The sequence below is a fragment of the Chamaea fasciata genome, unplaced genomic scaffold (genome assembly GCF_029207755.1).
Source record: "Chamaea fasciata isolate MVZ Bird 193981 ecotype frontalis unplaced genomic scaffold, bChaFas1.0.hap1 SCAF_17, whole genome shotgun sequence".
In the NCBI taxonomy this organism is placed as follows: domain Eukaryota; kingdom Metazoa; phylum Chordata; class Aves; order Passeriformes; family Sylviidae; genus Chamaea; species Chamaea fasciata.
In genome coordinates, this window is record NW_027094102.1 from 11,037,344 (window position 1) to 11,053,188 (window position 15,845).

Below are 15,845 nucleotides of genomic sequence, written 5' to 3' on the forward strand. Positions count from 1 at the left end.
AAGCACAGGGGCAGGGAGGGTGGCCCATGGTTGGCTGATGGAGGTACTCAGGTCTGAGAGGTTTGGGTTGTGTTTGTCCTGTCAGTGGGTCCTTACGAAGGTAAAACTTTCCTTTAAGTCTTGCCTTGTTTTATTGTGAGCTGTTGGTTAGGAATATCCACGCGTACAGACCTAGCATTGGTGATATAGATGGTGTATGCTGGAATATTTGGACAATGCTCTCAGGCGCAGGGTTGTATTGTTGTGGCTGTCCTGGGCAGGGCCAGGAGTTAGACTTTGATGGTCTTTGGTGGTCCCTTCCAGCCTGGAATATTCTGTGATTCTGTAGCATGTGTGACATTCCTACCCTGTGCCTGGGGCTGCTGCAGCTGGCGGGTCTCAGGTCAGAGTGGGGGTGAGTGTAGGGAGTCCTGAGGGTGGAAATGGGGGTCCTGGGTTGGGGGGAATGCGTGGCTTCAGGTGGCTGTGGGGGTCCTGGAAGTCCCAGGTCCATGTGGAGGCAGATGTAGGGGTGGAAGGACGGAGATGAGTAGTTATGGGTCAGCACAGGTGGGTGAGGGAGTGTCCTGGGTCAGTGTGGGGGATCCCAGTGGTTTGGGGTGGGTGCAGGGCTGGATGCAGATCCCAAGGTCAGTGTGGGGGTGGATGAGGTGGTTCCTGGCAGGGACTCAGATCGATCTGGGGCTGGATGTGTTGGGTCTCAGGGGTCTCGGATTGGTGTGGGGCTGGATGTGGGGGATCCCAGATAGGGCGCTGTGTTGGATCTGGGGAGTCTCGGCAGTCCTGGGTCAGCGTGGGGCTGGGTGTCCCGGGGTGGATGCGGGTGTCCCGGGGTGGATGTAGGGATGGACGAGGGTGTCCCGGGGCGGCTGTAGGGCTGGACGCGGGTGTCCCGGCTGGACGCGGGTGTCCCGGCTGGGTGCGGGCTCCCTGAGGGTGCCGGGGGCGGGGCAGGCGGGCGGGCGCCCTCCCGCGCGCGCCTTTGTGCGGGCGGGAGGCGCAGCGCGCATGCGCGGCCCGGCCCCGCGCGGGGGGGGCGCCGTTGGCGCGAGATAGGAAAGCGCCGCCAGCGCCGCCGCTCCGGACCCGCGCCCGCCCTCAGCCCGGCCCGGCCCGCAGCCCCGGCCCGGCCCGCCATGGCCCGCCGCGCCCGCGGGTGAGTGCCGGCCCCGCCGTGCCCGGGCTCCCCGTGCCCGCTCCCGACCGCGGGAGGCTCCTCCCGGCTGCCCCGTTCCCGCTCGCCGGCCGGACAGCGGGGTGCGGGATGCAGGGCGGCGGCCCCGCGGTGCCCGCGCTGTGGGGCATCCCCCGGCTGTGCCCGCTCGGGAGCCCCGCGGCCGCTCCCCCGCGCCGCTCCCCGCGCCCCTCTGCGCCGGCGGTCCGGGAGCTGCTGGGCTGTACCGGGGGAACAGTGCCGGTGCCCAGATGCAAAGTCCACCCGAGAGACAGATGTGGAAAGAAACGCTCTTTCCTCTGCTCTAGGCAGAATAAAACTTGCGGGCAGGCGCTGGAGCCTAAAGTTGAGGATCTCCTTTCAGTCTGGTGTGTGTGGGTGGGTGTTGGTGAGGTTGGGGCTCAGTGCTGGAAGGGAGAGAACTGGAGTTCTGCTCTGTGTGGTGGTGGTTGCTCCCTCTCCTGCATTTTTATCAGGTAGAAATCATAATCTTCCTTTATTCACCCCTAGTGAGGAGCAGGATGAGCTGCATTACCAGGATACCGATTTGGATGTGCCGGAGCAGCGGGATGGCAGGTGCAAAGTCAAGTGGACCCCAGAAGAGGTGAGTGAGAGTCTAAAATTTGCTGAGAGATGTGCTTTGGGGTGGTGCCTCTGACATGGCACCCTGGGCTTGGGTGACTCCACCCTTGTCCTCACCTGCTGGCCACGATCTTGCCTCCTCCTCCTATTGCTGCTGGAGAGTACTATGTGTCTTTGTACTGAGCTCAGGCCTGAATGAGGCTCAGAGGTTCGGGGGAGTTTGGAGTATAGCCTGATCATCAAGAGCTCAAACATTTTTAACTTAAGCCTGTGAGTACTGAGCAAAACACCACTGCCTGCAGCACTCCTGTGAGCACAGAGGTGTCCAGATGACGGCTGGGGCTTCCAGTGAGGTGAAATGTGCAGTGGAAATGTACTCCTTTTTCTGGAGCAAAAGCAGGGAGTACCGACACTTGGAATCAGGGCTTAGTCATCCTGGCTAAGAGCCTGAAATTAACTGGGATATTCTCTTCCTTCCTCCCAGTTTCACTATCAGTTTTGTGCTGTGTGAAAACTACAGCTGGGGTCAGAGTACCAAGTAAGGTGGTCTTTGTGAAGGGATCAAAGCCATGGGCTCATTTTGGGCAGGGAATAATTTCATTTTTTGCTATCCAGAGCTCACAGACAAGGATGTCTCTAACAGGTTTTCTGTGAGCTGTAGGAGTTTGCAGACCCAAGCTATAGCAGGGATCACAAAAGAGATGCTATAGAGCCCTGTAGTACTGAAAGACAGAAGAGCACCAGGCAGATGGTGATACTTAAATCAGTCAATTTTCCTGGCCAGACAAAACCAGTGACTGAGCTGGGAGATGGAGTGTTCTGGGGCTGGATAAGCAGGCCTTTGGCCACAGGGTTTGAATCAGACTGTAGAGGAACAGAGCTGAGCTCTTGTTTTATACTTAATGTATGAGCTTGTTCAAATACAGAGCTCAGAACCAGTCTGTTCCAGTTGGGCTGCATGTACTGAGGGGCTGCTAAACACTGGTGTGAGCTGCCTTCCTCCCCTGAACACACAATGCCAACAAAACCTTGACAGTTCAGAATATCTAATTTGTTCTTTCAAATGTCATCAGCCCTGTGGTGTGTGTTGCCTCAGTGTATCTGGAAGTGTCCTTTTTGTCCTTCGTAGGATGAGCAGCTGAAGATGTTAGTGAGCCATTATGGGCAGAATGACTGGAAGTTCCTGGCCAGCCACTTTCCTGTAAGTAACCTCGTGCCCAACTGGGAATCCCAGTGTTTGCATGTGGCTGCTTCTCCTTGTGTTGGCTTCCTGTGTCTGTGCAGTGGGACTCTGTTCTGACTTCATAGCTCCAAGATGTGAAATGGGGCTGCTTCAGGGCAGGGGCACCTTCCATAGAGGGCTTTCCAGGCTGAGTCTGTTGGAACTGGGGTGAGAAATTGAGGTTCCTGTGTCTGTGTCCAGTGCCGTGGGCCCAGAACCTCCATTTATATTCTCTATGTGCTTCTGCAGGTTTTCTGTGGGGCAACCTGTGTGTGTGGGGACTGCTACCACTTTTGGAGCTGTCTGGGGCTCTGGTGTAACACAAGGCTGTTCCCATTCCTGTCCCCAGAACCGCAGTGACCAGCAGTGTCAGTACCGGTGGCTCAGGGTGCTGAACCCAGACCTGGTGAAGGGTCCCTGGACCAAAGAGGAGGATCAAAAGGTAAGTCAGGCCTGAGAGGATGAGAGTGATGGACTGTCTCTGTCTGCAGAGAGGGTGGAGATGTCACAGCCATCCTCAGGTGTAACCTGTGTTTAATTGTTGCCCATGGTGGATACCTGTGAGAGCAGCTCTGTCTGCCCTGCCCTGAGCAGCCCAGGCAGCCGTGGTCGGGATGTGATGTGATCTAGGCCTCTCCAGGTAAACACCTTCTCCCTTTCACACAGTGCTGCTACAGTAGGCTGCCAAGGGAGAGAGCTGAAAAGGGAATTAATTCATCTGCCTGTTGGCAGGTCTCCACCTGGCCTGGCCAGGTTGGATCTAAGAGAAAATAAAACTGGCATTTCCTGTGCCACAGTAGGCAGGCTGGAGTGGATGTCTGAGGTTGGCTGGGTGAATCATGACTTCTGTGAGCCTGTTTCTCTGCTGATTCCAGACTCAGCTGAGAGGGGCCAGCTCAGACAGACTCATCATCTTGATGTGCTGAAGAAAAGTGGGAGTGAAATCCAAATTTTACCAAGGTTTTCTGGTACAGAACATCCTTGGCAGGTTGTCTGTAGCACTCCTGCTCCCCTACTTCTTTCTCTTTTGTCCCATTACCTTCTGTCATAGCCCTAAGGAAGCTTCTCCTGATGTCGTTCCCCATTCTTACAGCAGGACTGCTGTAAGGATGCTGTTGCCTGCTTTCCCCTTCCCTTTGCATTGTTCTGGCTGCCAGCTTATCCATCCTGGCCAGGCTGAGCTCCAGCTCTCTCCTTATTTCTTTGGCCCAGCTCCTTGGCCTCAGTTTGGCATCTTTGGTCCATTTTTCTGTGTTTGAAAGGCAAGAGTCTGCAACAGGAACAATTGTTACATGAGCATCACTTTTACCTGAACCTTCCAGCTCAGCACAGCTGGCCAGGGTAGAAATGTTCTTTGAGAACTTTTCAGCCAGGATTTTGGTGGGCTGAACACTGCAGGAAGTAGATTGCTTCATCCTGGACATTGTAGGAGCCCAGAATGGATTCAGTGCCCAGAAGCATTTGTGTTGGGGCTCTGGCAGAAGTGACAAAGTCCTGGGTGGAGGGTAAGAGGCAAAGTGGATGCTTCTGAAGCGAACTTGGATCTCTCCCTGTGTGTCCTGGTGCTGTCAAGGCATGGAGCTGCAGCCCTGTCTGTCCTGGGTGTATCACTGTTAAAGGGAGCAGCAGGCCAGTGCAGAGCTGATGGCGAGAGCTGTCACACAGCCAGGTCCTTGGAAGTAGGGAGGGCAGAGGAACCTTGGAGCAGGTGCAACTTGGCCCTTGCTCAGAAATGGGAATGTGTTTCTACATCTGGGCACCTGTTAGTCTCTACCCCATGTTCTGTGAGGGGTCATCTGCATTCACACGTGGTAAAATGTCTGCATGGAAACAGCCTCTTGCAGAAATTTGGCTGAATCATTGCTCTCATGAGGGTTGGAACACCTGAGAGCCCTGCTGGGTCCCTCCAGCTTTCCTCCAAAGCGGCCCTCCTTTGTCTACCCTTACCTGGTCCCAGGAGAGGCGAAGAGCAAAGCCTGAAGATTTGAAAGTACTGACCTTCCCCTCCTTTATGCCATTTCCTTATTTCCCTCCCACTCTCTCCCAAGGTGATTGAACTGGTTAAAAAATACGGCACCAAGCAATGGACCCTGATAGCCAAGCACCTGAAAGGGCGGCTGGGGAAGCAGTGCCGGGAGCGCTGGCATAACCACCTGAACCCCGAGGTGAAGAAGTCCTCGTGGACAGAGGAGGAGGATCGCATCATATTTGAGGCCCACAAGGTCCTGGGGAATCGCTGGGCAGAGATTGCCAAGCTCCTGCCTGGGAGGTAGGACCCCTTTGCTCCCTGCTGCCTTCCCTGCTGGGTGGCCCGTGGAGTTAGGCTCTTGAGATGGGGCTGGGAGTGTGTTGGAGCTGCAAGCTGTGCTTTAAAGCTGCTGTAATGGTGGTTTGTTCCCTTCTGATTTCTCTGCAGGACTGACAATGCTGTGAAGAATCACTGGAACTCCACCATCAAGCGAAAAGTGGACACGGGAGGTTTCCTCAATGAAACCAAGGAGTCCAAGTCTCTGTACTTCCTCGTGGAGGTGGATAACAAGGAGAAGCCAAGTCAGACAACAGCTGAGAGTCAGGTACTGCGTTTGCAGCGGCCAGCTGGGTCAGTCCCCTGCCCTGCTAATGCATTCTGGAGCTCTTCATCCACCCTTCTGCTGCCTCTTGCTGCCTTTTCCACAGCCTGGTGTCTGCACAGACAGTCTGCCTTCCCCAGCCTCCCAGATCTCTCCCTCCAGGAGCTAGAGGTGTAATGGGAGCCTGAGTGTGTTATCCAGGCAGAGGACAGCAGTCTGCTAGAGCTGTTACCTTGCCTATCCTAGCATCAATCTGCCTTGGACACAGAATATTATTTTGGCTTCATTGTGCTGTTGCTGGTGGGAGAAGGAGGCTACTCCAGACAGTGTGTGTGTGGGAGCAGGGTGAAGAGATACTGTGTTCCTTTCCTCTAAAAAAGGAAGTAGGGAAGTACACCCAGTGATTGTTTTCATGAAGAAAGTATGTAGCTTTTGAAGGCAGCTTCTGATAAATAGAAAATATTGAACTAATGCTACATGCTCAGCATGTACAACTTTCTCCTGGGACACTGTTAAGTGAAATCTTGAGTTAAACCGTCCCGTGCTCTTTATGTTGCATGGACTCCTTAGGTAGTGAATGGAACAGGACAGTGAGGGAGAGTGGGGGTGTGAAACAAACCCAGTGGCGGATAGGAGAGTGGGCAAAGCTGAACGTGTCCAGGTGCTCTCTGTCCCCAGGACCTGACACTGTTCCTTTGCTTCCTGCTGATACCTGGACTTTCTTTGTTGTGTGTGCCAAGAACGTCGCACCGAACTGGCCAGTGGATATCTCTGAAATAAAGGAAGAAGATGTCAGTGATGAGGAAGTGACGGGTGTGCAGGAGTTGCCCTTGGAGCTGCCAGCTGCAGGAGTGGCAGAGCAGAACGTGGAGGGGGCCCCAGGTGATGCAGTGCCCGAGGATGGAGCTTCATTGGTTGAGTCACCGTACAAATGGGTTGTTGAAGCTGCCAACTCTTTGTACCCAGGCTGTGCCCCAGCCTTCAGTGAAGCTCTGGACATGATTGAATCTGTAAGTAACAGACCTTTGTTCCTCCAGTTACTATTAGGAGACTGATCCTCACCCTTTTTGTTTGAGTGAACTTACTGAATCCCCTTGATCATTGCCATGAGGAGGACTGGGTCTGTCATTGCCTTGCAGCTTCCCTCTGTCTCTCTTCCAGGGCTGGATTAGACCTTTCCAGCTCTGCCAGTATTGCTGTGGGCTTGTAGATTTTCCTAGTTGGTTGTCCTTGTGCATGGGCTCTGCCTGTGTGGGAGGCTGTAAGTGCTGGCAAACTTGATTTCAAGCCCTTCTTTGTCAGGCAGAGTGTCCCCAGCTCTCCTTTTTGTAATGGTTCAGGTCTGTGCTCATTTGTTGTCCTGGCTGTCCTGTCATGGGGTGGAATAAGACAGGACATACTGGGAATAAGCCAAGCCCATTGTGCTATGCAGGACAAACCCCTTCACACCAGCATAATTGCCACCATTTGCTTTCAGTGGAGGTAGCTTCACTGAAATTAGTTATTTTCAGCCAGTCAAGCCGTGCTGAGGTCCCCTGGGTGACAGAGGCACACCAGGGTGGGAGGCTGGCTAAAATCAACAGGGCACTTTGCTGCCCTCAGAGGGAAGTTTCCTCTGCAGCCCCCAGCCTGCCTGAGGCGCTTACGATCCGTGAAGGAGTCACTTTGCCTCTGTACAGGAAGACAGTGTGCCTGAGGCTGAGCAGCTTATCTGTGGGCCCTGGGGGGCCTGCTTGTGGGCTGTTGGTGGGGTGGAGCTGGAGCAGTGAAGCAGCTCATTTCTGAACTGCTCTGGTAAGTTTTAATCTGCTCTCAGCTGTGCAGGTTACACCAGAGCCCCATGCCCAGTTTTACAGGTGTGCCCAAGACTGTGGCTGATAGTTGCTTCCTTCAGTCCCTGTCCCCAGCCCTCTGCCCAGCTGTTTTTCTTATCCCCTCTCTGAAGGGGTGCAGCTGTTTGTGCAGCTGTTCTGTGAACCAAACAGGGAAACCAGCCTTGCATAAATAGAAAAACCTGCCCCAAGCACAAGCAGCAGCTTTCAGCTGGGTCAGATCCCTGCTCTGGTTCCAGCTGTGCCTATGGCAGAGGAGAGCAGGCCTTGAGCTGCCCCTGGCCAGGCTCCTTCCAAAGCTGTCTCACACCCCCACTTATTTCACCTCCCAGTTCACCAATCTGCTAGGCTGCCACTTTGGGCTGCTGCTGACTGTTTCTCCTGTGTGCAGGACCCGGATGGGTGGTGTGACCTGACCCAGTTTGACCTGCCCGAGGAGCCCTCGGCTGGTGGCAGCAGCGGCAGCGCCAGCCCGGCCAGGCTGACGCCCGGCGAGGCCACCCCCGCCCTGCCCAGTGTCACTGAGTACCGCCTGGACGGCCACACCATCTCTGACCTGAGCAGGAGCAGCAAGGGAGAGCTCATCCCCATCTCCCCCCACGCCGAGGGCAGGTTTGGCACCCCACCCTCGGTGCTGAAGAGGCAGAAGAAGAGGAAGATGTCTCTCTCTCCTGTCACGGAGAACGTCGCCAGCACCAGCATGTCCTTCCTAGACTCCTGCAACAGCATGACGCCCAAGGGCACCCCTGTAAAGACACTGCCCTTCTCTCCATCTCAGGTATATTCTTGCCCTAATGTCGTGTATTCCCGTCAGCTCTGCCAGCTTTGTGCTCCTCCTGCCTTGAATGAAGCCGTGCCAGTGTGCAGAGCGTGTTCCTATGCTAAAACAAGGCTCAGAGCTGGTTTCTGGCACTGCTTCTCTTCAGCACTGCCCTTCCTGTGGGAGCAGCAGCCTGTGTCTCCATCTGGGAGTGGCTGCAGTTTTAAGAAAGCCCAGCTCCCCTGTGTGAGGGGCAGGGCACATGCCCAGCATGAGGAAGGAGCCCCATCTGCATACCAGGGTGTGATGGAGAGCACACTGCTGCTGTCCCTAGGGCATTGCTGCCCCAGCTGTGGGCAGCAGAGTGGCACCACTGAAAACTTGCTTCCCCTGTCTGTGTGCAGTTCAGCCACACAGACAGGCTGGGGAGCAAACACCTTGTGCAGATCTGTCTTGTGTGCCTATGAAAATGCCCCTGGCCTTGTCTTTGTTGGAGAAGGGACTCAGGATCTTTCAGCCTTTGCTGTGATTCCCACAGTGTCCACACATGCGGTCTCCAACACACATCACCTTGGAGCACTGTGGTGGTCAGACCCATGAGTGTCTCATGTGGAAGTGGTGGAGTTGTGTCTATAAATCAGAATAAAGGCTGCTGCATTCTCCAACACTGTGGCTCTGTTGTCCAGACCCTTCCCAGCTGTGCCTGCCAGGCCTGTATTTCTGCCATTTCTGCAGCAGAAAACACAGGGGAGGCACCACAGGAGAGTCCAAAATGCAGGTTCAGGTGGACCTTGAATGAAAGGCCAGCACGAAGAAGAAATCAGAGCAGGACCCATAATGTACAGCTCTGTGGAGTGTAAAAGGCAGGGATATCTGGAGTGAGTCTCAGAAGGCAAGGTGCCTTGAGGCCCTGCCCCAAGCTGAGCTTCAGCCATCAGTGAATGTCACAAACACAGTTTTTCTCTTCCAAGAGACTCTTGGGTACTAACACTGTTCCTTATGGGAGCAGAGCTGTCACTTACTGGCTGTTGGGAAGTAAAACCCCAGAAGAGCTAACACAGCTTGTTGTTTTCTCATAGTTTAAGCTAAAGACAGCTCAGTGCAAGACCCATTACCTTGTACACTTTGTTACATGGACTTCCCTTGTGCTTGCTAACCTGAGGTTGGAATAGACTGGGTGAGCTGGGATTACCAGTGCAAGGAGAGACTTCCACTCTGTAGTTGGTAGCTGTGATAATTGTATCAGCTCATCCCTTACGGGTAGTGAATCATCTTTATAGGTGTGAGGCACCTTCTGGCAACTTTCACGTGTGTGTCTGTGTACAGAACTGTGAGTCTGCAACCCACCCTGGTTTGGGAGGGTTGTTTCTACTTCAGGGTTTCCCTCATACTTAGGAAAAAGTAATGCAATGCTGGGCTGCTTGAGACTGAGTGTCTCCAATTTTTCTTTCCTGTGCCGTGCAGTTCTTGAACTTTTGGACCAAACAGGATACACTAGAACTGGAGAACCCCTCCCTGACCTCCACGCCTGTGTGCAGCCAGAAGGTGATTGTCACCACCCCACTGCACAGGGACAAGACCCCTCTGCTCCAGAAGAACTTGGCGTAAGTCCTCCCTCCTCCCTTCTCCACACAGGTCCAATTCAGACATAGCTCTCGGTACTTGTCATGGTATTACTGAGAGGGAGGCAAGGCAGGCTGGGGGTTTCCTTAAATCAGTGTTTTCCCCCCCAGAACAGCTCTTTGAGGTGCAGGGAGCAAGTGTCCAGGCTGACTGGGGGCACAGCCAAGTGACCTCTGCTGTGCTCGGCTGCTGGGAGGTTGTGGCCTTTCGTGGATTACAGCCTGTCTGATCCCTTTTCTTTCCCACTCTGCTTCCAGGTTTGTCACACCTGATCAGACATATGTGGTGGACAACACCCCTCACACTCCCACACCATTCAAAAATGCCCTGGAGAAATATGGACCAATTAGACCTCTGGTAATTACCGGGCAGGGCTGTGGCTTGTGGTGCTGATGGATGCAAATGAGACACGGGGTGGGGGCAGGCTGGGGCAGGGGTGTGAGCAAACTTTTATCTCTGCCAGAACAAAGGGCAGTTTGACAGTGCCAGGCTGAGAGGGGAGGGGTGAAGACGGACATTGTCATAGTGTTAATTTTCATTGTAAGGAGCTTCAGAAATTTCAGCTCCTCTGTAAACCAGCTAAAAATGCCAAAAGCTGCCCTTGAATCAGGCTGCAGTGTTTGGCTACTGATGGCCTTGAGGAGCAGGGAAATGATCTGCCTCCCTGAGGAGGTGGATCTCCCAGCCTCTGTGTGCACACTGGGGTTCAGCTGATAATTCCCTCATGCCTGGAGATCCTGTAAATCCATCAGGCTAGCAGAAAACTTGTCATATCTTTTCCAGCTGGGAAGCAAAAGGTTTTTGTGTTTGTCCTCCCACTGTGGGCTCTCCTGACCCCATTGTCCCTTAAGGGAAATGCTTGTGAGCCTGCCCAGCATACAGATTCTGACTGCCTTGTGCTTTCTCTGGCCTTTCACCCCAGCCCCATACTCCTCACCTGGAAGAAGACTTGAAGGAGGTGCTCCGAAGTGAAGCTGGTATTGAACTCATCGTAGAGGATGATGTGAAGCCTGAGAAACAGAAGAGGAAACAAGGGGTGAGCTGCCTGTGTATCCAGTACCAGCTGCTAAGCTGCCCTGTGCTCTTAAGGAGTGTTTTGGATGGATTTATTCATCCTGCTCTTGGTGCCAAAATGTTTTTAGCCCTGTGGTTTCTCTCTTTTAATCAGCAAGAGGTGCCTGAGGTTAAGGCCTGCTTAAAATACTGCCAGGAGTGTTCTGGTTTATACTGAGCTCAGGGCTTGTTGGCACACTTGGAGCACCTGGGGCAAGTTGGGCTTGCATGAAAAGTTTCAGTTTCCTGGTGGCCTTTCCTTCCTACTAAAAGCTCTTCCTCTAAACTGGTGGCTCGAGGTGCCAGGAGGGGGACACTGGCAGCTTCTGTGCCCTGTGGTGGGGAGGGCTGCACACATCTTCCTGAGGTGCTGGTGCCATGGAGAACTGGGGTCACATGGCCTTGGTGTGCACCTGGGCCCTCAGGATGGCATTTGCTGGCTGGGTTTATGGTGACACTGGTGTTCCTGTGTTCATGGCTGGGTTCATGGTGACACTGGTGTTCCTGTGTTCATGGCTGGGTTCATGGTGACACTGGTGTTCCTGGGTTCATGGTAACACTGGTGTTCCTGTGTTCATGGCTGGGTTCATGGTGACACTGGTGTTCCTGTGTTCATGCTGACATTGGTGTTCCTACATTCCCCAGCTGCGCAGGAGTCCCATCAAGAAGGTGCGGAAGTCTCTGGCGCTGGATATTGTGGATGAAGACGTGACACAAAACCTGCCTGCCCTCCCCAAGACTGTGTGTTTCAAACAAGCCCAGGTGAGGGGTTGTGTGCTCAGAGCAGGGGCAGAGCTGGCTCTGCTCTGAAAACAACTGTGCAAAGCAGCAGTGGCAGCCTGGAGCTGCCTTTGAACAGTCCATGTGAATGTGGATGAAGGGCTGCATTTCTTCTTTCCTTACACTTTTTCTCCTGGTGCAGCCTGTGAACTTCCTGTCAAGGTCCCTGAACCTCTCCTCCTTGAGCAGGAAGAATGACAGTGGTCTGCTCAACAGAGCCTTCGTGCAAGTGCAGCCAGAGAAGATGTCCTACAGGAAAATGCCAAGCCATTTCAGACCCCCAGCACCGGTAAGCCCTGCAGCAGCCACTGCTCTCCCAGGCAGGAGTTCATCTGGCAGTGCAGCCCTTGTTCCTTGAGGAGTGAGGGATGGAGTTCTGAGCTGCTGCACAGGCATCCCTACACTGTCAGGGCTGTCTTTACACCAAGGCCGGCAGATGCTGAGCCAGAGGTGTCATTTTATGTTCCTCAAAGCCACAGCTGTGGCCTGCTCAGCATGTTTGGCCCTGGATTTCCTCATGGGGATTCTCACCCATGAAGGAATTTGGATGACTGCTCTGGCAGTAAAGAAAACCTTCCTTTTTCCAGTGGGCACTCCTTGAATGGACAGCAGCAAGCTCATCTTTTTGCTTTCCAGGGCAGAGCAACTCTGAAGTGCTGTATAAAGGTTAAACAGGAAGGTATTTCCCACCCCTGTGTTTTTCAGGGTGTTTCTGGGTTGTGGGGAAGGCTGTGTGCCTTAGGCAGCATAGGCTGGCTTTATCCTGCTTTATCCTGCCCCGTGGCAGTACAGAGCTCCAGCTGGCAGTGTGGCACCTTGTACATGGTGCTGTTACAGCAGCTCTGTTCCCCAGCTCTGCACAGCTGGAACTGGGTTGTGCTGGAGTCACAGCAGCCTACAAATGCCCTCTGGGGCATAAACAGGTCTCTACAATCTTCACCACTCACAGGCAGGATGCATTCATGGAGGGATATCCCTTATTTGCTGGGCAGTGTAGCTTAGACATGGGGATTTGCACCTCATAATAATTTTGTAGGTGTTTGCTTGGGTATAGTCACTTGAGGTCTCTGGCAGCTTCAGTGCTGTCCTTGTTGGGGGGTTAAACTGCAACTGGGGGATCCTGTCATGGTGTTTTCCCATCCCAGGAAGGTGCACTGTTGTCCTCAGAAAACTGCAGTGAGGGAAGGATCTGCCACTGCATTACAGCTGTCTTGTGAAACCTCTTTCTTCTGACAAATAAATACCCCTCAGCCAGAGTAATTCCTCCCCCTTCCCAAAATAAACCCTTCTTAAACACTTCCATTTCTCCTCCTGTCCTTGCCAGGGTCGTGTTGCTCCCAGAGCTAATAGCTCTGTATAAATAAACTTCAGGAGTGACTCAGGGGTGACAGGGAAGGCAGCTGGTGTGGTGACAGAGTGCAGGTGTGCAGTGAAATCCCATTGCCCACAGCCAGCAGGGCTGTCTGTGCTGCTGCTGGGCTCTGGGGATTTATTGTGCTGCTCTGGTGCTGCTGGCAGAGGCAGTTCTTTATTAAGGAAGCTCATCCAGCTCTGGGTTGAGCCTCAGTGGTCCCAAAGCCACTCTGCAGCTGCATGGGATGTTCCTGCTGTGGCCAGCACTGGAGCCCTGGTTCCCTGCAGTGCATATGAACAGGTGTTTGCAGTTCAAGGCACTGCCTGTCTCCTGCCTGCATTTACCAGAGGATTCTCAGGGGCTTTCCTGGAGTGCAGAAACACCTTGTGGGTGCCCTTTCTGCATGCAGAGACTGAAGCACACCTGGGGTTTGGCTCCTCCTTTGTGCTGTGGGACCCTGTGGAAACTGAAGGCACCAGGTTGCTGTTAAGGATGGCATTTGATCAGAGCAGACCTGGGGCCCAGCATCTCCTGGAGGAATTGAACTGGTTGGCAAGAAACTCCAAAGCTGTGCTTGAATTCCTTCTGTTGTTCTAGAATCTCTTCAGGGCAGTGGGTTTTAATAGGTTTGTGCTTTGGGGTTTTTGTCTTGAGGCAAGTAAGGGAAAGCCCTGAAAGGACATGTGGATTGTCTTGAAGCACTTACCTGGGAAACTGCTGTACCTAAACCCCAGAAATTACCACCTCAGCTGTGAGGAGTAACTGGTGGTGGGCAGGTTCCTCCTGGTTGTGAGATGGGTTCTGAAGTTTTATTCCCTGTGTTACTTTTGTATATTTTTGCAGTCTTTTAGAACAGGGTGTCAATGAGATGCTTGTCCTCTCCCTTGACTGTGCTGTACAAATCCTTTCTTTTCCTTCTGCAGATGACCAGGGCTTGGAAAGCAGTGGCCTGTGGTGGAACCCGAGACCAGCTCTTCATGCAGGAGAAAGCTCGACAGTTTTTGGGCACGTTGAAACAGAGTCACACATCAAGGACCTTAATCTTATCATGAAGGATTGTTCTGCTTTCTAATTTTATTTCTTAAACTTTTTTAATGAGTGGAGGGGGAACCACAGGAAAAAATATCTTCTACCAGGCCTTAGTATATGGGAGTGGATTTTTTTTTCCCCTTCAGTTCCCAGGTAGATCTACATTGTAATAAATTGGGCTAACTGCTGGCTAGTGTGTGGAATGCAAGCTTTGGGATCATTATGGAAAGACAAACAAGGGAGGCTTGGAGAGCTGACAGCAAGACCTCTCTCTGCAAGGCCTGAGTTCTGGACAAGTGGAAGCAACAGCTGTGTTCCACCTTGGAGAAGCACGTGCAGCAGGTGCTGGAGACTGACCTCACAGCATCCCTGGATCCCTGCTGCTGCTCTGGTACCTCAGGAATGGCTTTGTGAAGGTTCCTGCATACCTTGAGTCTCCCTCCTGGCTTTCCCAGGGGGTGGAATGTCTCCCTGGGCTGGAGGAGGAGGAGGAAGGGTGTGGTGCTGTGGGGTGACCTGTGCCTGGAGTCCCTTGCTCCCCGTGGGGCTTCTTTGTCCTGCCATGGCTCCAGTGGGGGCCTCTCCCCACAACTGTGCTCCCTCTTCCAATAAATGATGGTGCTCACATCCCCTGGGCTCTGCCTCTGCCTCACAGCAAAGTGCTGCTTTTTGTGGGGGCTCTTGGCTCTCCTGGCAAGGTGTTGAATTCCTGTTGGCTCCTCAGCATGGAGGAGAGGGGCTGTTCCCCCACACACACTCTTAGTAGTTTCATCAGCTGTTCAGAAGTTCTGGCTACTTTGTGGGCCGGTGCCACAGTGTGTTTGGGTGGTTGGGATCACTGCAGGGATGGATGGTGGCTGGAGGAAGAGCAGCAGGGGTGTGTGATGTAGCAGAGCCTTTTTGTTACCCTTTCTTTGGAGGCTAAAGTTGCACCCCCCTAGCTATTCCAGTGTGGGAACAGTAGCACTGCCTTGATTTGAGGTAGCCAAGGATGGAATGTGGCAATCTTAGCAACATATTAACTCTGCAGCTGGAAAGGTGTTGGAAAAACTGAAGAGCAACTCTAACAGAACAGGAAGAGCCTTTTGGGTGAGCTGTGCTGTGCTTTCCTTGGCCAGAGCCATCCTGGCAGATCTGCCTCTGCCTGGGGGTGTGCACACAGCAAGGATGTGCTCACCCCAGGGTGGAAAACCAGAGCTGGGCTGTACAAATCTCATTCCAGGTTGTGGCTTATGCTGGAAATAGAGTCAGAAAATCCTTACTGACAAACTTGTTAATAAAACCTTGGATCCTGGGAAATGAGGGAGGTTTAGAAACCCAGCTCATTTTTCATTTTTACAAGCTCAGGGCCAGAGCAAATCCATGAAGTAATTTTTATTTCTGTTTCTCGATGTTGCAGTGTTTGCTTTGGAAAGACAGCTGGGACCACTTGTCTGAAAGCCTGGCTTTAGCTGCTCCCATTCTGGTGTTATTTTAAGAGAAATTGTCGTAAACTCATCCCTCTCTGCTTGGGCTTTGGTGGGCTCGGCTGTTCCTGCTGTGGGTGACTGTACAAACCCAAGCCTGGAATTGCAATTCCTTCCTGGAGCTGACATGAGCGGGGAGCTCTGAGCAGGCAGGCCCTTCTGGAGGATAAATCAGAGTGTGAGCCTGGCACCTCTGTCTGAGAGCTGCCCCCAAATTAAAGGAGGATGAGACAGAATATTAACTGCTCTGAGGCTGTAAATGCAGGCAGTGCAGGCTGCCCTGCTTTGCAGAACCTTTATGGAAAGGGGCAGAAAAATCCCAAGGTCTAGCATAGTGGATGAATAAAAAAGAGAATTAGCTTTCAATTGGAAAAGGGAGCTGCTTCTAGTGTGGAGGTTG

The 15,845-nt window shown here is 53.1% G+C and overlaps 1 protein-coding gene across 3 annotated transcripts; it reads left to right on the forward strand.

Annotated features, from left to right (window-relative positions):
- The first annotated feature begins 13 nt into the window (after positions 1-13).
- Positions 14-14,606, forward strand: MYBL2 (MYB proto-oncogene like 2). Of its 3 annotated transcripts, none has more exons than XM_066199030.1 (15): positions 14-100; positions 1,685-1,778; positions 2,886-2,957; positions 3,328-3,420; positions 5,027-5,247; positions 5,395-5,551; positions 6,289-6,558; positions 7,772-8,158; positions 9,605-9,744; positions 10,021-10,120; positions 10,686-10,799; positions 11,462-11,578; positions 11,739-11,885; positions 12,233-12,275; positions 13,874-14,606. In XM_066199030.1, the coding sequence occupies exons 3-15, from the start codon at positions 2,901-2,903 to the stop codon at positions 14,020-14,022; spliced, it is 1,995 nt and encodes a 664-aa protein (XP_066055127.1). In that variant the 5' UTR covers positions 14-100; positions 1,685-1,778; positions 2,886-2,900; the 3' UTR covers positions 14,023-14,606. The 3 variants fall into 3 exon arrangements, with proteins under 3 accessions (XP_066055127.1, XP_066055124.1, XP_066055126.1); XM_066199027.1 differs by lacking the exon at positions 14-100 and adding an exon at positions 1,062-1,156; XM_066199029.1 differs by lacking the exons at positions 14-100; positions 12,233-12,275 and adding an exon at positions 1,063-1,156.
- Positions 14,607-15,845: the final 1,239 nt, after the last annotated feature.

Excerpts from the sequence above, each read along its gene's own strand:
- MYBL2 (XM_066199027.1), top strand. The coding sequence starts at position 1,137 with ATGGCCCGCCGCGCCCGCGG. Across the intron at positions 2,958-3,327 it reads TCCTGGCCAGCCACTTTCCT|AACCGCAGTGACCAGCAGTG; the intron begins GTAAGTAACCTC and ends TCCTGTCCCCAG. Across the intron at positions 10,800-11,461 it reads AACAGAAGAGGAAACAAGGG|CTGCGCAGGAGTCCCATCAA; the intron begins GTGAGCTGCCTG and ends TACATTCCCCAG.